This window comes from Scyliorhinus canicula, chromosome 15, assembly GCF_902713615.1.
Source record: "Scyliorhinus canicula chromosome 15, sScyCan1.1, whole genome shotgun sequence".
Taxonomy (NCBI): Eukaryota; Metazoa; Chordata; class Chondrichthyes; order Carcharhiniformes; family Scyliorhinidae; genus Scyliorhinus; species Scyliorhinus canicula.
The window spans coordinates 107543462-107568157 of NC_052160.1; the positions used below are offsets into that span (position 1 = coordinate 107543462).

Consider the following 24696-nt stretch of genomic DNA (forward strand, 5'->3'; position numbering starts at 1 on the left):
AAAATACTGCTGATGCTGGAAATCTGAAATAAAAACAGAATGTTGGAAATACTGAGCAGATCAGGTAGCGTAGCACCTGCGGAAAGAAAAACATGAATTATTCAACTCCTGTTTCTATGCAAGCACTTTACAGGTGATTTATTGCCATAGCCAACAGCTATATTTTATTAAACCTTAAATGCAACAGCTTTACAGGAAATTTACAAAAACATTAAAAATCAACATCTAAATACAAAAGTACCACACTATTTATAAACAAAACCTCTTGCCATTTTCAGAATCACAGGCAGACCTTTTTCTCAATACTGGCAGATCCTTAGTTACAGCTTCTTCAACCTGGCTTTGATTCTCGTTTAGGCAACCAGATATCTAAAATAAGAAAGAGTTTGCAAGTCATCTGTTTGGACCTAAAGTTACACTTCTCAATTAATCTGATCATTTCATACTTTGGCACATATAAATTGAAACGTATCATACTCGGGCACATGTAAATTGAAACAGGGGCAGCACGGTGCCACAGTGGATAGCACTGCAGCCTACGGCGCTGAGGACCCGAGTTCGAATCACGGCCCTGGATCACTGTCCGTGTGGAGTTTGTACATTCTCCCCGTGACTGCGTGGGTTTCACCCCCACAACCCAAAGATGTGCAGGGTAGGTGGATTGGTCACGCTAAATTGCCCCTCAATTGGAAAAGAAATAATTGGGCACTTTAAACAAAATTCAAACTTGGGCACATGTAAATTGAAACATTAAGCAATACTGCTTATTCCACAGCTTCACAACTCTTTTGAGTGAAGTTATGTCTCCTCAGCCCAGTCCTAAGCAAGCAGCCCTGTATTCTGACACTGTGCCTGTGTTTTAGATTCCCTGACTAGCAGAAACAATCTTTCAGAATCCTATCCAGCATCTTCAGAGTTTTGCATTTTCAATTAGATCACCTCACATCCTTCTGAACTCGAGAATCTAGGCCCAATTTACTACGCCTCTCATATCATCTTATCCCAAGGACTGATCTAGTGAAGGTTCCCTATACCGTTTCCAGCACAAGTACAAATAAATGTGTTCCCTTTCTTGGCCAGACAGCATGTTTAGATAGCATTAACAATGGCCATATATTAGATGGGTATTGAAACATACAAGTTTAGGATCAATATTTAGCAGCATGAATCTGCAAAACTTTTATTGGGAACGAGTGTTGGTAGGGTCAGTGGGGGTGCTTTGAGATACTGTTGAAATCAACAAAGAATTGGTCTAACTGTACAGTTGTTGGCGGATTTCAAACAAGTGTACTAGTATCAGATTCACAATATGCAGTCGTAAAAGATCAACACCAAGGTGGGAGGTGTTTTAACAAAAGGAATGTACCATGATTTTTTAGGCTAGAACTGTGAATCTAAGAGCGTTATATAATGTGTTCATTTTACTCTTATTTTCTCAACATCTTCCGTCTTGCATCCTGGAGGTAGTGACAATTTTACAGGAATCAGTCTTTATTGCTATTAATTGTTCATATAGCCATTCATGTGATCAACTTGATAGGCAAATGATAGTCTATTCAATTATGCAAAACATTAATCTTATCCTGATCATGCCCTTGCTCAACATCTTTTCAGCCAAGGTCAATAAATGCAAGGCAGGAACAGGCACTTTGGCCGACTCCTCACCCTTCACAAATTCAGTAACACTGAGTTGACAGGTGCCAGCTAAAGTAATATCAAACACAAACTAGGCACTAATCTTGCACTCTAGTCTGACAAGACCAGGATTAGGATCTCAATTTTGCTAGTGAGCAAGTAAGTCAATTTATGTTTAAGTTTAAATTTGTTGGTTCAAGGCAAAGGTAGGACCAATGGTTTAGACTAGCCTACAAGTCAAATCCCTTTTCATTAAACAAGATGGTGAGATTTTCATTTAATGTTTTATGAATTGCATTCTTCATTTTATCTGATGTAAACCATAGCGGTACAATTGATTCTCTGCACACGAATTCACCAACTTCCAGTCCACAACTCGACAGGAAAGAAAGAAAGAGCAGCCATTCAAGGAAAAATGTCTTTGTGCATTCAGCAGTTAGATACAAAGCAGGATTGGCACACTCTAGCAGTACAAAGTTATGCATTTTACCACCCCCACTACTCCTGCAAATTAGGTTTAAACATACCTCATCCTTTTTTGTTTGTCTTGCATGTTTTAACGTCCATTGTTTGGCGTTTTCCAAAAATGACTGCCTGTTGTATTTAAATTCAGATGACTGGGGTGGGGGGGAAAACTATATTAGATGGATAATTCTATTCAGAAGACATTTTTACTAATTTGAAGTATAACAGAAAAAAAGTACAGAAACACATTCAATGCAAACAGGGATCTTTGCCTTTTGGTTTCTGCTTCTCTCCAGCTAAAAATAAAAGCATTGGTGGGTTGCAGCAAACAATATACCAAATAAGACTTTTTGCAATCAGAATAAGTAACTCCATTCTCTTTACTGCGTCAATACAAGCCAACCACAGTATAAAGCTAAATTTATAGATAATAAAAATGAAACTTTGAGTTAGGGAAAAGCTTACAGATACAAATAAACTTTAAAATGTCAAAATCCAGCACAGGTCAATGAAGTTGCTTAAAATTTCTTATAATAGCTAAAGTCACAAAGATCTGAAAAAGGAAAGGTTGAACAATTTATGAAGTCGACCAAAATTTGTAGGAATTGCATAGAATCATGCATCTTTTTGCTCACTCACATTTATTTTGCTCAACATGAATTAAGATAACAATTTTAAAATGAAAATGTGTTTTGTGCTATCTGGAGTAAATTATAGGTCAGATGTGCACTTTTGTATCACTCACTGTTGAGGATACAACACAAACCTTCAACTACTTCTTTTGCACAGGTCTGTGTAATATCCGCTTCGAACACTAGAGGTCGTCTGTGACATATCAAATGGGGAAAATTCCCAGCAAACTAACATTTCTTCCTACTCATGTCACACCACTTTTCCCAAAGTTAATATCACAACTTGAAAATTCAGAATTGAAAACACACAACTAATTTACAACATTTATTAAGTTAAATAAAAATGTATAAATTACTCCTTTTAGAGCCATTTTCAAATGAGATAAATAAATTCATGAAAGTTAGGTTTCATAAAATATGTTCAATGGAGTACACTCACAGATGTGAATTATCTAATTTTCAAAAGGGACCCAGACTGATAAATTTCATGTTTGCTGATAATGTAACAAGAAAATTATTTTGCATATTTAATGTGTGGACTTTTCTGCATGTGTTTTCAGTCAATTATGCAATTCTGATGTAACAACCTTGCAGGAGCAGTTCCACTAGCATTTTACTCAAGCATAACAATTCAGTAACTGACCCATTTACACATATCTTCCAAAAACGTTTAAAATCGCAGCTGAAATGAAAGGAATAACCATTTTAGACTTTCTGAACTATATTTTGATTTAAATAATGAATTTTTAAAATCTTTTCACAGGATGTGGGCATCGCTGATTTGGCCAGCATTTACAATCTATCCCAGGATGTCACTGTCAGAGGGCAGGCCAGGGGTGGGTCTGTGAGGAGCCCCATGGAGGACGGTTCCCCTTACGTGTGGTGAGGGGTTGCCCCGATGCCTGTGTGTGTGTGCGTGGGGGGTTGTTTTAATGTAGATCGGGATGCTCTATGGAAATGTTGAAGTCAACATTTCCAGTTCTATCAGACTCCACCCCGCCAGCATGATGGTGAAAACCAGGTCCCCAGATTTTCTGTGCAGTGTCAGGGAATCTGGAAAATGCCAGTTTTCACAGCCCAGCCAGCACTGTGCAGAGTGCAAAATTCTGTCCTGCAAGTGTTCATTATGGGAAGAGCAGAAATTCAGCCCTCTGCCCTAGTCTACTATTTAACAAGATCATAGGTTATGTGTAACCTAACTTGATTCGACCACATTGGCTCCTTAATAGCACATGCAAAGATTATTGATCTCAGTTATTGAGTCAGTATCTACCATTCTCATGGGCAACATGTGAATGAATGTTTTCCAAATCTCTCCTCAATGACCTAACACCGGTTTTACAGTTATATTTGCCTTGTGCTGGACTCCCTAATCACAGAACGTTTTTATCTTTCTACCTTATCAATGCCTTTCCAAATTCGCACCCCTCAATTAAATCGCTGTTAAACCTCTATTTTCCAGGGAAAACATGGTTAGTTTATATAGGGCAGCACTTGGCAGCCTCATCGCTCTTGACTTGGTGAATTGACTTGGTCACGCACTTCGCAGTGCCAGAGACATCTCGCGAGATTCAACCAAACCTTGCGAGATGCTGCGATCTGGATCTCGGCCTCACTGGGTGCGATCCAGGTCAACATATTTAAATGAGCTATTAAGCTAATTTAAATACGTCTGCACCGTATTTTCCCAGGGCCCAGGAACTAACTGCCTCACCAACGAGGCCTTGACCGGGAACAGTTTAGTACTTGTCCACACCAACGTGGACCAGTCATACTGACAACTGAGAGGTTGGGGGGGGGAGAGAGAGAGAGGAGAAAGAGAGAGGAGAGAGAAAAGAGGCTCCCAGACCATTGGAGACACCAGGTGGCAGGACTCTGGGCAGGGTGGTACCCTGGCACTCCAGCTGGCACCCAGGAACTGCCAGGATGCCCAGATGGCACTGTTAGGCTGGCTGGGGCACTGTCAGGGGAGGAGGAGGAGTCAAAAGATAGGGGTTGCCTTTTAAAATGGCACCCGATCCACAAATACTCTTCTTGCACTAGTGAGCTGAGCTTGTCAGTGGAGGAAATGATGCAAGTGTGGCCTCGACAGGGTATTCCCCATCAAGGCCAAAAAAAACAGCAAAGTGCCATTGAATAGTGGGGTATTTCTCAGACATGCCCAAAACCAGATTTAAAATCGTGCCCATAATCTCTTCTCAAATTGACCCTTTTGAGCTCGAGGGACGTTTTGGTGATTCCACTTGGTGCAATGCCCAAATTGTACACAGTATATTTGATCTTCCATTTGTAAAGCTGTAGCAAAGTATTCTTCCCTCAATACTCTAACTTCTAGATATTAAGGCCAATATTCCAAGTGCTTGCTAAGTCCACAGCTCTGCATGACACAGATGGAGAGTAGGAACCACTATGGGGCGATGTCTAGCTGTGCACATGGTCACAACATCACGTTACAGCTTTGCATGTGCATCCAAGATCCCAGACAATCAATGTGTTAAAAAATATGGGGCAACCATTTATGACAGATGAGGAGAAATTTTCTCTCCGAGGGTAGTGAGTTTTTGGAACTATGTTCCTCAAAAGACAGTGAAAGCAGAGTCTTTGAATATTTTCAAGGTAGAGGTAGATAGATTCTTGTTAAGTATAGGGCCAAAAGGTTATTAGGGACAAGTGGGAATGTGGAGTTGAGGTTGCAATCAGATCAGCCATGATCTTTGGTTAGCACTGCTGCCTCACAGCGCTGAGGACCTGGGTTCGATCCCGGCCCCATGTCTGCGTCCGTCTCACCCCCACAACCCAAAGATGTGCAGGGTAGGTAAATTGGCCCCTTAATTGTAAAAACAAAAAGAATTGGGTACTCTTAAAAAAAATTTTTTTTTAAATAAAAAGTTCAGCCATGATCTTAATGAATGGCGGAGCAGGCTCAAGGAGCCAAATGGTCAACAATTTGTATGTTCATATAGGTAAATGCAACATTTTAGTGATCAGTGTACATTGAACCTCTACAGCTTCTGGCTTTACATCATTTAAAAATAACTTAAATCCATCTTTTTTGTTGCAAAATGAACAAACTTGCAACTTACCTGCTTTGAAATTCTTTTGCCATCTCATGGAATCTATCAATGTCTCTTTGCAGTTTATGCTCCCATCAGCATCACTAACTGCCACTTATCTGTGCACTATCAAAACTTTGATAAATGAATCCCTATTGAGCTAACTCATTAATAAAACAGTGCACAACTTCGTGGAACAGCATTATTCATTTCCGATCAATTTGAATATGTGTGCATTATCTCAATATTCTTGTCTTCTACTGCTAACTAGTCTTGTAACCAGGTGAATTAATGGACTTAGTTTAACTAACAGACACTTGTGGGATCATTTGTATTTCCACCCAATAAATGGTTCAATCAGTTGCTATTTTTAGTCTCCAGCTTATCCTATTAAAGTAAAATCTAGGATCTTGGTTAACTACATTATGTTGTTGCTCGTCAAATAATAAATACAACCAATAGATAATTGTTTCCTTCCTATTTGATTAATTAAATTGGACTGATCACTCTTTACTAAATCTTGCACAGTCAGCTCACTTGCTAGTTCTAGACTAGGGTTTTTCAAACCGCAGGTCGCAACCCGCAGGTGGTTCACAGGTGGGTGTCGGGAGCGATCACTCGCAGCGTTCCCAATCACGGGAGAAGCACCCAATGACGGCGACCGACTTTTTAAAATCGAGACTACCGGCCGTGGTTGGCTTCTAAATGTGAAGGAAGCAGTCTTCCCGCCAGAAGCGGCAGCAGTGAGCAAATCACACACCTGGCATGTACACTGACGTCACGCACCCTGTACATAGAGAAGAGATATGGAGGAGAGATTTCTCCATTTTCTCTAGCTGTGAGCAAGAAAGGCAACAAGACTGTGAATAACTGAAGGTGGATCGTTTTGTTATAAGGAAGAGAGGACCAGAGACACAAACAGGCCAGGAACTCACAACTGAATCTACTGGTGAGAGCTGCACAGGAGAGTCCATGGCAGGACAAAGCAGTGCTAGTGAGCGCTGTATACAGAGCTCCAGGGTTTCTGGTAAACAGCCTAAGAAAAAAACTGAAATCAGGAACAAAGCAGTATAAAGATGATTTCTTGATATGACTTTGTTAATTGTGCCAATGTAAATCAGGATGTAAAACCCATGTGTGTTATATGCAAGGAAGTACTGGCAAATGAGAGCTTGAAACCCTCAAAACTTCAAAAGCATTTGAAGCATGGCGAGTTAGAGAACAAATCGCTTGATTTTTTTCAAAGGATGCAGAGAAAACTTAAATCATCAGCTGAAGTCCTTAGCAGCAATGTAACATTGAATGCCAAAGTAAGTGAGATCCTGAGGAACAAGCCGGCTCAGGTCGCATTAAAGGTGAACGAAAATGGTGCGTCGTGAAGGTCGGGCTGTGTGGGACGCAAAGGACAGCTGGTTGGTAAATGTGGGTCCCGGGAATAAAAGTTTGAGAAACACTGTTCTAGACATATTACTCCTGAAAACTAGTTGAATGTATTCAAGAAATTCACCACTTTTCCGGATGGGGCTATTCTGTTCTTCTCAAATCAACATGAAAATTAAATCTTTTCATTAAAACAACTTCCCAATAATCTCAAACAAATACAATCCCATACTTAACTGCTGTCATCAGATTGCCTGTAGACAACTTCTATTACAGCTTTAGGTGCTGTCTTATTTTTCATTTCTAATCAGTCTCTGCAGTATTCTTTATTTTACCTATATCCTCTCTAAGGTTGGAATAGTATTGTTAACCAATCAGGTTATATTCTTATTTTGGTTTCCCTGTTCTTTCTAAAGATCCTATAACCCAAAATAGTTAGCTCCCAAGTACAGCTAGCTCCCAGTTATATCTCAGTAATGGCCATGTGTCATATCATAAGCTGTATCGCAGCCTTTTAAGCCACTCAATTTATTTCTTATATACCATTCATACATAAAACTTCTATTTGGGCAAGAGATTCTAACCTGTCCTTGTACTCGGATGTTGTCCTTTCCATACAATTAAATGCATCCGTTCTTATTTCTGGTTGCTGCTGTTAAATACTTAGTTATTTTAGCATTTCTTTCTCCTAGTTATGTCACTATTTGTAAACTGAACTCTGCTCTTTTCCACTTTAAAAAAACATTTAACTATAATTTAACCATTTAATAACTTCCCAACACTCATTAGTTATTTTTACTTATATATCATACATGTTCTACTCACTATCACAATACTTTCATGTGTATCTAAACAAATGGTGAGTTTTAAAAGAAATGAACTCACAATATCAGCCATGAGGGGGTCGTCAGGATTAGGTTCAGACATCAATAAGTGAATGGAGGTTAGCACAGTAGAGATATTAAGAGATGGCTTCCAGGCTCCCTAAATAACAAAGTTAACATCTTAACATAGGATTTATTTTAGCAGTAAGCATTTGATATTATTTCTACATGATTATTTACTATTAGCATGTAAAACATATTGCGTATTTCAAAATATATTACTCCGCATCAATGACGTTTTTGAAGTCTATCAGGCACTACATTTCTAAATCAAATAGTTGTGCAATTGATAATTTGGACAACATCGTGTTGTTGGAGTCATTATCTCAATTCAGCTAAAAAGCACTGAAAAATCAAGAAGAGAAAGCTAATATACTGTAACTTTTTCATTGTTGAGAAATTGAGAGAAACACACCTAGGGAGCTCTACTGGGATGTAGCAGCACAAAACTATTCTATATTTTAATGGCATGTTTTAGCCAATGTTTTGCATATTATAATTTGATAAAACGAGCAACGCAGTTTCAACTAAGATGGGGAAATGCATATTAATAATATAGCAACATAAGATTCAAGTTGCCTGTCACAATCCAAGTATATAAAACTTGCTGCCACGATATCTGTCATTAAGGTTAAGCTAAGCTGTACCGTTGCATCTTGCACACATTACTCCTAATGTCATATTTTAGTGCCAAAGGCACCAATAATTGAAATGCTTTCTCCCTTTAATGGCAACCTTGTCCACAATGATCTTAACTCCAACAATGACAACTGCAAGCCGACCTCCATCCTAAAGCAGTTCAAGTTTTATGGTGAATGGCACAGACAACAGACGGTCCTTGTCACCAAAACTGCTCAATTAAAACTGATGGATGACCTATCTGCAGAGATCCATGTTTTCATGACTGCCACAAGGTGGTGCTAAGGGCATGATTTCCTCCTCCCTCTCCCCAAAAGTATTGAACAAATAGAACAGAAATTAAACAAAATAAATGTTTTGAAAGGCCTTCAGATCAAGGCAGTAAACACATATGGTAACATCTGGGGCAGCCATTTACTCCTCTTTGTTAAAGATCGCAGGCCCACCCGCCACTCGCTGATAAAAATATTTCCTACTGTTAAACACTTTCAGGTCACCATCCTGCTGTTTAACGGAATCGATCTACGAGTCCAGAACTGTCCTACCAGTGTCCTGCAGGATAGGATAGTCTCCTTTCCAAAAATGCCATTGCTGCCTCAGAAAAGGGGAGCTTGTAGCCAGAAAAGAAATTTCAGAGGTGCCAGAAGATATCAATGCAATTCTAACAGGGGTCGCAACCCAAAGTATGGGAACTGCTATGTTCTCAAGGTTAAATTGCAATTTGAAGGATCTTAGTATTTCTGTTCTTGGGACATGGTGCAAAGTGCTTTGATTGCATGCAAGCTTTGTAAAAAGCAGTCACTATATCCCTCAAGTGTGACAGATAAAATTCATGCAGTTTCACAAGAGATAAGGGAGATTATGTAGATCAAATCTCAGACTGGATTGCAGTCAGGAATCCAAGTGGTTATATATGCAATTCGCAATCCATTGAATCATCCACATTTCATTGCTGAATGTAAATATTACTTGGGGATTAATGGACTAACACTGCAAATGAGGATATTCTGAAAAGGCTAGAATCGATCCTCAATGTTGGTGGACATTGGATTTCCTAATTTAATATACGAAGAGGCATTTTAAGAAGTTGGCAGATACGGTGGATATGGATCCACCAGTTATGTTCTTAATGAAATTGCCTATGTGGTGTGTGGTGAAATGTTTTCATACATTGTGACCATTATAAATCACTGATCATTTCAATTGTTTGACATAACACATGCATTTCAATTGTTTGACATAACACATGCATTTCAATTGTTTGACATAACACGTGCAAAAGTTGTTGCAAAAAGGTAATAGCAATTCAAAGATGACACATCAAAACATTAGTATCTTTTTCTAAGCCAATTAAGAAAAAAAACATGCCTTTCTAAAATGTAGTGAATGAACTAAGTGGTGGAACTGCTGGAACAGTCACTTTCAGGCAAAATATCAATAGGATTCCGATCCTCAAAACAATTACCTTTGGAGGCAGTTTCAAGATGTCCAGGCAGATTCTACCTGCCGTGTCAATGTTAGGATGATAGATCGGGGTGAGAAACCGAATTTTTGGCGGTTCAAATGGATATCTGAATCAGGACATTTAAAAAGCATTAATTCAAAACATGATTATTTAAGTCATCCAAATAACTTTCCTGGCTTGTATTTATGTGTAAATAAGATAGGATAATATTAGTTTAATTGTTCTTAATTAAAACCTGAATTAAATCTGTATATCGATCATTATTCTAGGACTATTTAAATACTTGCATTAAAAACTCACATAAATACTAGAAACTAATACCGATCTTCACATATTCCGTAGTTGCACATCCACACAATTCATTCTGATAAATATACCCGAAGGGTAATGTCAGATATCTGATGAAGACAGACACCACAGTCCTACACTATTCTGTGCTCACCCAATGTTAACACAAACATACTTCTCAGAAAGGATCACCAAGAAAAAAAAACATGAAGGTTCGCGTACTGGCACATCATCTTGCCCTCTCTCAAATCAGGACATGAGATACCCAAACCTCAATATCCTACCACGCTAAGCGAAGAATGGCCACTCGTGACCACCAGAATTTTAATTTTGAAGCTATTGGTCCAAATGGTTCAAGACATTTATCCGCAATTGTTAGGATCACACTTTTTTTTTTAAAATGGAAGAGTCTGAGAAATGTGATAGCCACTGTAGTATTTCAGCACATGGTATATTCTTAATCAAAATTTGGCTAACCTTTTGAGTATGATACTATTATTGTGGAATTGTAATTTTATTTTAAAGGGGAAAAGAGATATTGATTAGCCAGTGGAACCTGTTCCTAGTTCAGCAGGTTTGAACTGGGTGTCAGAAAAATCCAAACTCCTTATTCTATCGAAATGAAACATAGCTGCTTCAGGACTCAGACAGTCCTTTGCAAAACATATCACCAGATTGCCGGAGACACCCAATTATAAATCTCTGGAAGGGCAGCAAATTTATAAGCCACTGGCTCCATTTTGAAGAGCAGGTACTTCAACTTGACATTTTTCTCCCTTTAAATAAAATGTTATTTTTTTTCCCTTTAGTTAAATGGAGTGGCCATGATCAATACATGGGGTATGGGGACAGGGGAAAGAATTGGGTCTTGTTAGAATGCTCTTTCAGAGGGTTGATGCAGACTTGATGGACCTCCTTCTTCACTGTAAGGATTCTTTGGATTCGGAGTATGTCAATACACACAACAGCATTTAAGCAAATCTCAAATGACTTTTCTATTAATATATTTACATTGGTGAGAAATAGTGAAGCATATGGCATAAATAGAAGATTAACATAATGCTGTGATAACTATTTCTGGATTCAGCATGTCTGGAAGGTCACATTAATTACTGTCACTTTACTGTCACTTTAATTAGTTTATCAAACCAGGGAAGGTGCTGGAATTGTTACATTGCGCAGGTATGCATCATCATAGGAAAATCAAAATACGCATGAGAAATTAAAGTACCTTTCAGGCACGACAATTTCAAGATTAAATATTCCACCTTCATAGGGTGAATCGACACTTCCCAAAATCTCTGGAGGAAAATAAATCAGAGTGTTAAAAGTATTACACTTAGGGCTTTCTGAGAATTGGGGTCAACCAAACCTGTGACATTTCGGGTCTAAAACAGAGCACCTAAAAATCAGAAAACGGAGTTTTGTTAACAATTTAACTGTAAAAGGAACAAATGTTTTAAACAATAAAAATCTGCAATGTTCCACATGAATAACAAAGGGTTATTAATACTGATTAGCTGTATCTTCATCACCCACTTCCTCCAATCCCCATGTAAATTTGATCATTGTCCAGTGCAGTCAATTGTAGGTGTGCTCCAAGTTGCTATTATTTATTGGCAGTGAAAAGATTAATACCCTTATGTCAATGAAATGAAAAGGAAAGTGTTTGAATACGCCACACTAAGAATGCTAATGTTAGCATTTCTATCTACATTGCTGAATTCTAAGACATCAAGCCATGTGAATCTTCAGGGCAATTTATAAATTGCTTTCTAACATCAAGAATAGATTGTCTGTACACTAATGCCAAAGAAGCTTGTGCTCGTTGGTAAGGATCAGAGTAGGAAAGTGAACACACTGCAATTCATAAAAATAAACTGCAATAAACTCTGTACCACGCATTTGATTGTTTTTTTCTTCAGCTTGGTGCAATGAAAAGGCAGCGGTTTTACTCTGGTTAATCCGTGGGTAGCAGTCAGAAACTGCTCTTTGTAATCTAAAAAGAACTCAAGGAAAAAGATTTCACCCAGTCTAGGCTGGATTCAGATCAGCTCAAAACTGAAAGGGTATCAAATTCACTAAATATTCCACCAAGGCCTTTTAGTGTATTTTCTGTACTCAATTCACATTTTTGCAATAGCATAGAATAAAGCTGGTTGTCATATTGCATGTAAATGAAGGACAGAATCTTGTGCCCTCCCCGTGCTAAAACTGATGGCATGTGGAGGCATTTAAACAGACAGGAAGGTGGTAGATGGGGACTGTGCCACCTTCCTGTCTCCACTCCAATCAAGTCAGTGGTGGGAGGCATGGCACTACCACTGGTACGGACTGTCATTTAGAAAGGGAAGATTGGTCAGCGATAGTCAGCATGGTTTTGTTTGGGGAAGATTGTGTCTTATTAACTTAATTAAATTTTTTGAGGAATTATCAAGGAGGATCGATAAGGGAAATGCAACAATGTCTGCATGGATCTTGGCAAGGAATCTGACAAGGTCCCACATGGTGGACTGGTCAGAAAAGTAAGATCCCGTGGGATACAGGGGAAGGTAGCGAGTTGGATTAAAAATTGGCTCAGGAACAGTAAACAAAGGTGCAAAAGGATAGTGGTTTCCAATGTCGTTCCAGAGTTCAATGGGGCCCTTGCAGTTTGTTGTGCATATTAAGAATTTGATTTAAATGATGTGGAGATGCCGGTGTTGGACAGTAAGTCATCAGCTTAAAGTCAAACAGGTTTGTTTGGAGTCACTAGCTTTTGGAGTGCATCTCCTTCATCAGGTGAATGAAGAGGTGGGTTCCACAAACTCTTATATAGACAAAGTCAATAATGCAAGATGATATTTTGAATGAGAGTCTTTGCAGGTAATTAAGTCTTTACAGGGGTGGGACTGGAGAGAGGATTACCAGGGAGGAATGTTCCCTTCCAGTCAGGGAATACTTCAGCAGTCAAGGGCATTCAGCCTCTGGTCTTCGGGTAAGCGTTATCTAGGGCGGCCTTCAAGACGCGCAACAACGCAGAATTGACAAGCAGAAACTTATAGCCATGTTCTGCCACATGAGTACAGCCTCAACCAGGACCTTGGATTCATGTCTCATTACATTCACCCCCCACCATCAGGCCTGGGCTTATGAAATCCTACCAACTGTCCTGGCTAGAGACAATTCACACCTCTTTGACCTATGATTATCCCTCTCTCCAGTCGCACGGTCTGGACCGGTGGATAAGGTGGTAAAGAAAGCATATAGAATGCTTTCCTTTATTGGACGAGATATAATAGAAAAGATGTTATGCTGGAACTTTATAAAACGCTGGTTGGCCACAGCTGGAATTTTCTGTCCAGTTCCAGTCACATAACAGGAAGGACATAATTGCTCTGGAGAGGGCGCAGAGATTTCCAAGAATGTTGCCAGGGCTTGAAAATTGCAGTTAAGAGGTGAGATGGGATAGGTTCAGGGTGTTTTACTTGCAAGAGGACGCGGCATGACCTAATTTGAGGTGTATAAAATTTTGGATAGGTAGCCTAGATAGGATAGACACCAAAGACCAATTTCCCCAGGCTGAGTGGTCAATAGGGACATAGCTTCAAAGTGATTGGTAGAAGGATTAGATCAGGGGTGGGCAAACTACGGCCCACGGGCCGCATGCGGCCCGCCAAAGGTATTTCTGCGGCCCACCAAGTCATTAAAAAAAAAAAAAAATTTTTTTTTTTTAAAAGGTTGATGGGGGGGGGGGGGGGCTGTTGGGTTACTTACTGGTATAGGGTGGATACGTTGACTTGAGTAGGGTGATCATTGCTCGGCACAACGTCGAGGGCCGAAGGGCATGTTCTGTGCTGTACTGTTCTATGTTCTATATGAGGTGCCCAGAATCATAACCGGGTGAAGTAATTATTTTACTTAATATACTATGCGGCCCTTTGTGAATTGTGAATTTCTGAATGTGGCCCTTGCACGGAAAAGTTTGCCCACCCCTGGATTAGATGGAACAGGAGGAGAAACATTTCACCCAAAAAGAGTGGTGGGTGTCGAATCCCCTGCCTGAATTGGTAGTTGAGGCTAAAATGCTCAACTCATTTAAAAAGGTACTTGGATCTGCATCTGAAGCACTGTAACCTGCAAGGCTACAGGCAAGATGCTGGAAAGGGGTATTAAAATGAGTGGCTTGTTTATTTTTTTAAATTTTCTTTTGGCCAGCGCAGACACGGCTGACTGAATGGTCTCCTTCTGCACCGTAACTTTTCAATGGTTCTAGGGCAACGTGGCAGTAAGTGTGAGGGGTGGAGGTTATTCAAAGACACTTGTAGAATCATAGAATCCATACAGTGCGGAAGGAGGCCACTCGGCCCATCGAGTCTGCACCAACTCTCCAAAACAGCACCCCACCCAGGCCCACTCCCCCACCGTCCCCATAACCACAGCTAAGGGCAACTGATCATGGCCAATCCACCTAACCTGCACATCTTTGGACTGTGGGAGGAAACCAGAGCACCCGGAGGAAACCCACGCAGACACGGGGAGAACATGCAGACTCCACACAGTCACCCGGTGCATGGGGAAGGCAAAACCCGCTGTGAGCCACAACCTTCCTTTGCTGCCGAGTTCCCATCCACGTACGGGTCCTCCCTCTCCTCTCCCCTGGATCTCAAGCAAGTACCGTACCGGCAGCAAGCCCTAGTAGCTTGGTACGGAGGAGCAGCTGGTGGACCAGCGCCTTGCGGCAGGCAGAACCTCTGCCACAAGGTCTTAATCATAGTAATAATCGTTATTATTGTCACAATTAGGCTTACATGAACACTGCAATGAAGTTACTGCAAATATTCTAGTCGCCGCACTCCGGCCCCTGTTCGGGTACACAGAGCAAGAATTCAGAATGTCCAATTCACCTAACGAGCACATCTTTCGGGACTTGTGGGAGGAAACCGGGGCACCCGGAGGAAACCCACGCAGACACGGGGAGAACGTGCAGAAGCTGCATAGACAGTGACCCAAGCCGGGAATCGAACCCGGGCTCCTGGTGCTGTGAAGCAACAGTGCTGACCACTGTGCTACCCATTGATCCCTAAGTCCCACCAACACCAGTGGCACAAGTCATGGCCTTCTTGAAATTTGAAATTGGGGGGGGGGGGGGCAACAACACCTCCGTTCACAGTGAAAGACAGTAAAGGTCAGGAACGTACGCGCTCGCAAATCATCCATTTGGTCACTGTTCAGCCAGCAGGAAATTCCTGGTGGGGGCTGGCTCGCCAACAACTGCATTTCTTTCTTTAATCTCGAAACTCTTTGCATGGTCGTGAGAGGAGCCTGCGGAGCAATAAATGAATAGATAGATAGATAAATAAATGAATGAATGCAGCTGAGAATACGACTGCCAGAAATTGCAGCTTAATGGAGCAAACAGCTCAACTATCAAAATGTGGGGAGCACCCGCGTCCGGTGGGAAGGGCTCGGTTAAACGAGCAGTATTTTCCGGGGAAAACAAGATTGGGCCCAGGCAGTTGAGGAGCACCGGGGGGTGGGGTGAGGGGGTCTACTCGAGAGTCGCCCACACCTTTAGCCCCTGATTCCCGCCACCTCAGACACTGACCACGGCTTCACCCGCTCACCAACCGTCACGGCGATTCAAACGCGCCGCCCGGAGCGACTGCAGGGAGGAGGGAGAGAAATCCCGGAGCCGGAGTTCTTAATCCCGGACCCGGAGCGGGGGCAGGGAAAACCCGGAGGCGGAGCTTTTAAAAAACAGGGAGCGGGAGGAGGCAGAACCAGGAGCCAGAACCTCGAAAATGAACCCGGGGTGGGAGGAGGGAAAACACGGAGTGGGGCGGTGCTTGAACCCAGAACGAGGTGAGGAAAAACCGGGAACCGCCAGAGCCGGATGAGCAAAAAAAAAACCCAGAGTGGGAGGAAGGAACACTCGGAGCCGGAACTTAAATAAAAGGCCCAGAGCAGGAGGAAGGAGAACCCAGAGCCGGGGCAGAGAAACCCCAGAATGGGAGGAGGGAAGACCCAGAACCGGAAGGCCAGAAGAGGAGTTGTCAAAACCTGGAGCGGGAAGAAAGAAAACCCAGAGCTGAACCTGTGGTGATATGCATCACAAGGGGTTAATGTAAATACACTACGACTAAGTAAACACTAGAGGGAGCACCAGCGACATCATGACATGCAGACATACAGCTAATGAACACATAGAATAGGACACAACCAATTGGCAGTCAAGACTCCCAGAGGTGACACGACCACAAGGGGGCATTACACAACCCATATATAAGGACAGGGCACACATGCTCTGTCTCTTTTCACAGGCGACATTTAGAGAATAGGACAGGGGCAGATCAGAAGCATCACACCCACCACGTGGCTGAGAGCAGACTGGTTAGTTAGACTGAGTTACTATAGCAATATTAGCAGGAGAGTCGAACTCATAGAGACCTGTGCTAATGGTTCAATAAATCACATTGAACTTACTTCAAAGTCTGAAGTATCTTTTGGTCAAAGCTGCATCGAGTTGCAGCCTGTGTTATCCCAGAGTACATAACACAACAAACCCTGAAAAACCCAGAGCGGGAGGAGAGAAAACTCAGAGCGGGAAATCCTAAAGTACGGAATGATGGGAGGATAAATCCGGAATGAATGGAGGGAAAACCCAGAGCCAAAACACCGAAAACGAAGAGTGAGGAAAGGAAAATTACAGAGCTGGTGCAGTGAAAACCCCCAGAGAAAAAAAGAGGGAAATCCAGAGCGAGAAAACCTGAAGCATAAAAATGCAGAGTGAGAGGAAGGCAAACACAGAGTTAAAGTAGTAAAAAGCCAGAGCAGGAGGAGAGAAAATCCAGAACAGAAACAGCATTTGAAGAACTGGAGCTGGTCAGTGCACTGCTCCACTGCCCCCACCTCTATGAAGAGCTTTATAGAAGCACCTTTTAAAAAAACAAATTTAGAGTACCCAATTAATTTTTTCCAATTAAGGGCAATTTAGCGTGGCCAATCCACCTAGCCTGCACATCTTTGGATTGTGGGGGCGAAACCCACGGAAACACAGGGAGAATGTGCAAACTCCACACGGACAGTGACCCAGAGCCGGGATTGAACCTGGGACCTCAGTGCCGTAAGGCAGCAATGCTAACCACTGCGCCACTCTGCTGCCCTATATGCACACCTTTAATCAGCTCCAAACCGAGAATCAAAGTAACCTGACTAAAATGTACCTGAGGATGGGGTCTGAGGCCCAACTATTTCAGCTGCTTCACCAATGACCTTCCCTGCATCATAAGGTCAGAAGAGGGAATGTTTGCTGATGACTGCACAATGTTCAGCATTATTCATAATTCCTTAGATCCTGAAACAGGCTGTGTCCAAATGCAGCAAGATTTGCACAATATCCAGGCTTGGGCTTGCAAGTGGCAAGTAACATTCACGCAACACAAGTGCCAGGCAGTGACAATCCACAACAAGGGAGAATCCAACCATCTCCCCTTGACATTCTATTGCGTTATCATTGCTGAATACCCCACTAAACATCGAAAATGTAATTGGCTATCGACTACCTCTGTCCCAACTCTCCCTTCCTAATTCACCACACTCTCAACACACACACGCACTGATAAACAACACAAAGGGGAAAGGGTGGTGGAAAGGGAAAGAAAATATAAATAAAAGTATAAGGTTTTTTTGATGAACTGGGATGACTTCCATCCAATGTCTTTCTGAAGTTCAGCTTTCATTTTGGTACTTGTTCCTTTTCAGCCTGAGATGGTTTGCTCTGGCAAGGTTGTCTACCTACTCTGCAGACTCAGCAGAATTTCAGCTTTACAGCACGGATGTGCCAGACACTCGCTGCTTTCAGAACAATAGACCAATTCTTTCACTTCAGCGAGCAGGAGAAAGAGAGAGAGTTCCTTTCATTTCCAAGTTCTAAACACTTCTGCTCAGTTCTCTCAGAAAGCCATAGCAGGAACCAATCACTGACCGTGGCAGAACTCTGTCAGGCAGAACTCTGTCCCTGGCCAACCCACTGATTGCCAGTTAATCAATTGAACCCACTCCCTCCATAACTGGTTTCTCATATCCACTTGGTGCCGAAGCATCTGGCTTCTCCTATCCAAAATACAAGACCTGGGAACACGGTGTCCTGTAAGCAGGCTGTTTCGCTTTGAGTCTTCTGCTTAAAGGCACATCCTGATTATGGGTCTACAGAGCAAAATAATAAAAATAAAATAAAATAAATGGGAACAAAGGAAATAAACAGGAAGCACTCTTCTACTAGTTCCCCCTTAAATGCATCAATGATATTTGTAAATGTATTGGGTTCCCGAAACACTGACAACAAGGACTCATAGCAAGAAGGAGATTAATCACTAGCTGAGCAGCTACTTCATGCTTGCACTCTGCCAGGGAGAAATCCCGCGCTCCCGATGTGTGACCTCTTTTGTAGCCACATCATCACATCATCATATGACCCCCTCGGTCTGCACTATTCACTTCAACCACTCCATGTGACACAGCAAGTTCCTTATTCTCAGACCATTTTGGGTAAAGAAGCTTCTTTTGAATTCGTGTGGGATTTCTCGCCGACTATATTATATTGATGGCCTCTAATTATTTATAGAAATGCATCCCGTGTTACCCTCAAGTCTTATTTATATTTGTTCTTCTCTTAACAATCCCAAAGGCCTACCTGCCCTCTCAACAGACCTCTGATAGATTTAGAGCCTTTCCTCTCATTCATAAATACAGTAAAGTCGTGCTGTTCACAGGGGTTATGTCCATGCGAAACCGCACCAGTGGCAAAATCACGAACAACATACATGTTTTTCAAAGGGACTTAATTAGACATGTTCCAGTAAATTGTGGTGCAGTACTAGTATAGGACAGATAGGGGAGTCTCTGCAGAAGATTTCAAAATAGTTCAATTCAGCTCCCAGAATAGTAATAATTTGACCAAAAAGAAATGCTTCGATTGCCACTTCCTTTTAACAAAAAGAGCATTGCTAAGAAGACAAGCCGCCGTGTTGCCTCCATGTCAGGAAGCTTCTTCCCATTTGGATCAACAAAATAACACTCAGCACCAGCCCAAAGTCCCGGGGAAAGAGGAGAGAAGGAGAAAAAAATGCAAATGAGTGAACATTGCTGTCGCGATGGGCGATGCAGTGTACAAATTGTCAAGCGTGGGTAAGGGAAACCAAATGGGCAGCATTAGCACAGTGGTTATCACTGTTGCTTCACAGTGTTCACAGGTTCGATTCCTGGCTTGGGTCACTGTCTGTGCGGAGTCTGCATGTTCTCCCCGTGTCTGCGTGGATTTCCTCCAGGTGCTCCGGTTTCCTCTCACCAGTCCCAAAAGATGTGCTAGTTAGGAGAATTAGACATTCTGAATTCTCCGTCTGTGTACCCGAACAGGCGCCGGAGTGTGGAGACTAGGGGATTTTCACAGTAACTTCATTGTAGTGTTAATGTAAGCCTGCTTGTGTCAATAATAAAGATTATTATGATGAATAAGGAAGTCTCAAAAGGCGGCACTTGGCTGTACCACAAATCCTGGTAACAGAAGTTTCTTCAGATTGAAGGCAGCTGCACTTTTAAATGTGCCGCTGCCTCCAGAAATCACGGATGTACAAAACACCTCCTGCCACCAATCCCCCCCTCACCCTTCCCTAACATCACCCCTCTGGCAAAAATAGTGAATGCCAGGTTTGGGAATGGGACATCTGGAATTGAGGCCCTGTTGCCATTTTGACTAGGGTGCAGAGACCTTCCATCTTTGTGCAAAATTGGGCATTACAGTTCAGTTTTTCTTCAAACGTTCGAAAGTGGTCTGAAAGTTGACTGGTGACAACAATATTTATAGATAGGAAGGCTTCCATTGGAATTGGAAGAGGATGGGGAGCGGCTGAGGGAAGAGGGAGGAGGAGGAAGAGGAAGGTATTGCACAGTAGCCATATGCAAAATCAATCTTCAGGATCCCTTCTCATACTTGAGCTTCACTGCTCATGAACTGCTCATTCATGTCACGAAGGTGCCTTCACTTCACAAAGGAAGGTTTGCATCCACACTTGAGTTTCAAACTATGATTCCTTCATCCTCTGTGCCATCAAAAACACCATCAAGCCAAGTCAGGATTTCAAACAATAAATCCACTGCCTGGACCGTTCAGGAAGACTTTTGCTGTACTGTCCAATCTGGGTTTCCAGATTTGTGGTTTTCTGCTGCATTCTACATGTCTTTACTATCACAAGGGGCCAGCCCTTACCACTAACTAGGCTGCAGGAAGAGCTACCAGAAGAAGAGTGATAGGGGTGGGAACAGCATTCAGAGGAGGAAAGATGGAGCAGTATTGACCATCAGTGCTCCTGGCCTATGGAACTCTGGATGAGAGTAACTAATCTAAAAGCACATCATGTGAACCATCACTCTCATCCCAAATACATCAACAGTTCCACAGTTCTTGTCATCATCATCCTTGTTACTTCCTTCAGTCCAACCTTGTGCTTTTACCCTCACTTCATCATATTGGACCAACATTAACTGAAAGAATAATGGTGTGTCATCGATACAAGCAGTTATCTATGTACAACACAGCCAGCGGTTTGTGGTGTGAAAGAGGTGCCCCATCAATTCCGAGTAGTGGGGAAAGGAATTGAATTTTGGAAGATGTGGTCAATCAAAGAGTCAAGAAAAGGCAAAATAGGAAGGCATCATTTTGGGAAATGATTAACAAATCATGGCAGGAAGGGACAGAGCCGACAGGGAGCACAAATATAAGAATAAATCAGCAGACACGAACATAGAACAGTACAGCACAGAACAGGCCCTTCGACCCTCGATGTTGTCCAGGGTCATGTACAGTTGCACCATATCCCCACGGTTCTTAAACTCAAACCCCTGTCAATAAACGCCAACACACTATCGGCCTTCTTCATGGCTCTATCCACTTGAGTGGCAACCTTCAGAGATCTGTGGACATGAACCCCAAGATCTCTCTGTTCCTCCACATTCCTCAGAACCCTGCCGTTGACCCTGTAATCCGCATTCAAATTTTTCCTACCAAAATGAATCACCTCGCACTTATCAGGGTTAAACTCCATCTGCCATTTCTCGGCCCAACTCTGCATCCTATCAATGTTTCTTTGCAGCCTACAACAGCCCTCCACCTCATCCACTACTCCACCAATCTTGGTGTCATCGGCAAATGTACTGACCCACCCTTCAGCCCCCTCCTCCAAGTCATTGATAAAAATCACAATTAGCAGAGGACCCAGCACTGATCCCTGTGGTACGCCGCTGGTAACTGGTCTACAGTCTGAAAATTTTCCATACACCACCACCCTCTGTCTAAGACTAGAGATTACAAAAATAATAAAAGAACAAAACTAAAGGCTCTGTATCTGAATATATGTTGCTAGACAGCTGGTTTGTAATGCAAAACAAGGCTCCAACGCAGGTTCGATTCCTGTAACAGCTTACCCGAACAGACGCCGGAATGTGACGACTAGGGGGTTTTCACAGTAACTTCAAACTTCAAAAAAATTCAAAACAAAACAGATGAGCTGAGGGCATAAATAGAAATAAATAAGTACAATCTAATTGCCGTTACAGAGACATGGCTACAGGATGACATAGATGCTCATGGAGTGGTGGGTAACATATTGGCGTGGATAGAAGATTGGTTAGCTATCAGAAAACAGAGAGTAGGCATGAATGGGTCTTTTTCTGGTTGGCAAGATATAATGAATGGTGTGCCACAGGGATCAATGCTGGGGCCTCAATGTTTAATAATTTATAGAAATTATTTAGATGAGGGGGCCAAAGGTTGCTAGGTTTGCTGATGACACAAAGATGGGTAGGACCGTAAGATGTGAAGAGGACACAATAATACTACAAAGAGATATAGATAAGTTAAATGAGTGGGCAAAAACCTAGCACATAGAGTATAATGTGGGAAAGCGGGAAATTGTGCATTTTGACAGGAAAAATAAAAAGAAGCTTTTTTCTAAGTTGTGATAGATTGCAGAGGGATCTGGGTGTCCTAGTAGATAACTCGCAAAAGGCTGGTATGCAGCTACAGCAAGTAATTAAGAAAGTTAATAGAATGTTGTCATTTATTGCAAGGGGAATTGAGTACAAAAGTTGCAAAGTTATGCTTCAGTTGTGTAAGGCATTGGTGAAACTATATCCGGAGAACTGTGTTCAGTATTTGTGTCCTCATTTAAGGAAGGATGTAAATCCATTAGAAGCAGTTCAGGGAAGGTTTACTAAATTAATACTTAGAAAGGGTGAGTTATCTTATGAGGAAAGGGTAGACAGGCTCGACTGGTATTCGCCGGAGTTTATAAGGGTAAGGGATGACTTGATTGAAGCATATAATGTTCTGAGATGCCTTGACAGGATCAATGTAGATAGGATGTTTCCTCTTGTGGGAGAATCTAGGCTACGAGCTGCAGTTAAAAAATAAGGAGTCGCCCATTTAGGACAGAGATGAGGAGAATTTTTTTCTCCCAGAGGATTGTGAGTCTTTGAAACTCTCTTCTGATAAATAAATTCTCGATAAACAAGGGGTTGAAAGATTATGGGGGGGGGGGAGGGTAGGCAGGAGGGTGAGGTTGAGGTTACAGTCAGATCAGCCATGATCTCATTGAATGGTGGAGCAGGCTCGAAGGGCCGAGTGGCCTACTCCTGCTCCTAATTCTATGTTTATATGTTTGTCGTTTTGGATGATTTTTACTGCCCTATTGTTAGTTTCACAAAAATGGCATTTCACCCTTAATTTCCCAGTGAGTTTCATGAAGTTGCTGCATTTGAACATTAATTCCCAATAATCTTGCCACCGCAACTTAAGTTTCAGAATTAATAGCATAAATAGGCTTCTAATGGTAACCTGGGGCGGGATTCTCCCCTACCCGGCGTGACGGAGGGTGCCGGCGTAGGGGAGTGGCGCCAACCACTCAGGGGTCGCGCCTCCTCCAAAGGTGGGGAATTCTCCCCACCTTTGGGGGCCAGCCCCGCGCCGGAGCAGTTTGCACCGGTAGACTGGCGCAAACACCCGGCGCAGTCGGTAGCGGGGCTGGCCGAAAGGCTTTCGGCGGTCGGCGCATGCGCCGGCAGTGACGTCAGCGGCAGCTGGCCGCTGACCTCACTGCCGGCGCATGCGCGATGCGGGGTTCTCCTCCGCGTCCGCCATGGCGGAGGCCGTGGCGGCGCGGAAGGAGAAAGAGTGCCCCCACGGCACTGCCCCGCGGAGTGAGCGGGGGGCCCTGATCGCGGGCCAGGCTTCCGTGGGGGCACCCCCCTGGGTCCGATCGCCCCCCGCCCCCCCCAGGACCCCGGGGGCCCGCTCGCGCCGCTGAGTCCGCCGTTTCTGAGGTGGTGTACACCTCGGCGGCGGGAGAAGGCCTCCCAGCGGCGGGACTTCGCCCATCCGGGCCGGAGATTTAAAGGTGAGTTTAAAAAAAATGAAATCCCGCCGGCGCCAGCTGTTTTCACAGGCTGCCGGCGGGATTTGCACAACGCCGGTTTTTTACCGGCGGGAGAATTAGGAGACCTGCGGGAGCGGAAATCACGCCGCTTCCCGCCAATTCTCCGACCCTGCGTGGGGTCGGAGAATCCCGCCCCTGATAATTGTTAGAGATTGTAATAATGTCGAGTTTAAAATGTTATTTTTCACTCTCTCTGCATCCAATCTTTCTTTCCCTCTCTCTATTTCTTTCATTGTTACTGATTTAACTGTAGTTCACCCACTCTAATTTGCCCTCCTTCTCAGTTCTTCCTCTGTTTCTCAATCTTTAAATCTCACTTGTTAAAGAGATATGCCCTTGCTCCATCACTCACACAGGCACCAGATTTCCCCTTTGTCCGAACCACACTGTTATCAGATCACACTTTCAGCAGGTGACAGGGAAAAATATTTGAACTGAAGGGTGCAGAAAATGGCTTAACCTACCAGAAAATTTTGCAAGGTGCCCTGTTCCAGAAAATTCTAGCCCATTAACTCCAATACTAAATCCAACAAAAAAGGCAATTTAATTCCATCCGTGTGTGAAATTTAATCAGAAGGGTAAAGAATCACCATCAGTGACTAATTGCAGTGCTCATTACTTATAGCAATGCTCCTATGAAATGTTTCCAGTGGCTCATGCTTGGGAGATGAAATTGAGCCTCTACTGGGAACACTTCAGGTGGCCAAGGTGGGTGGCTTTGAGCAGTTACAAAGTATTATCAACTATTTATAGCACAGATCACTCAGCCAACATGGTTGTGTAGAT

General features: G+C 42.7%; 1 protein-coding gene across 4 annotated transcripts; it reads right to left on the reverse strand.

Moving 5' to 3' along the window:
* Positions 1 to 132: 132 nt before the first annotated feature.
* On the reverse strand, positions 133 to 16210 carry ube2t (ubiquitin-conjugating enzyme E2T (putative)). 4 transcript variants are annotated; one of them, XM_038820389.1, is made up of 7 exons: positions 16029 to 16210; positions 15622 to 15745; positions 11673 to 11742; positions 10154 to 10259; positions 8051 to 8149; positions 2163 to 2252; positions 133 to 369 (listed from the first exon to the last, which is right to left on the reverse strand). In XM_038820389.1, exons 2-7 carry the CDS (start codon positions 15728 to 15730, stop codon positions 250 to 252), a joined length of 594 nt encoding a protein of 197 aa, XP_038676317.1. In that variant the 5' UTR covers positions 15731 to 15745; positions 16029 to 16210; the 3' UTR covers positions 133 to 249. The 4 variants fall into 4 exon arrangements, with proteins under 4 accessions (XP_038676317.1, XP_038676318.1, XP_038676320.1 ...); XM_038820390.1 differs by having other exon boundaries at positions 15993 to 16136; XM_038820392.1 differs by lacking the exon at positions 8051 to 8149.
* Positions 16211 to 24696: the final 8486 nt, after the last annotated feature.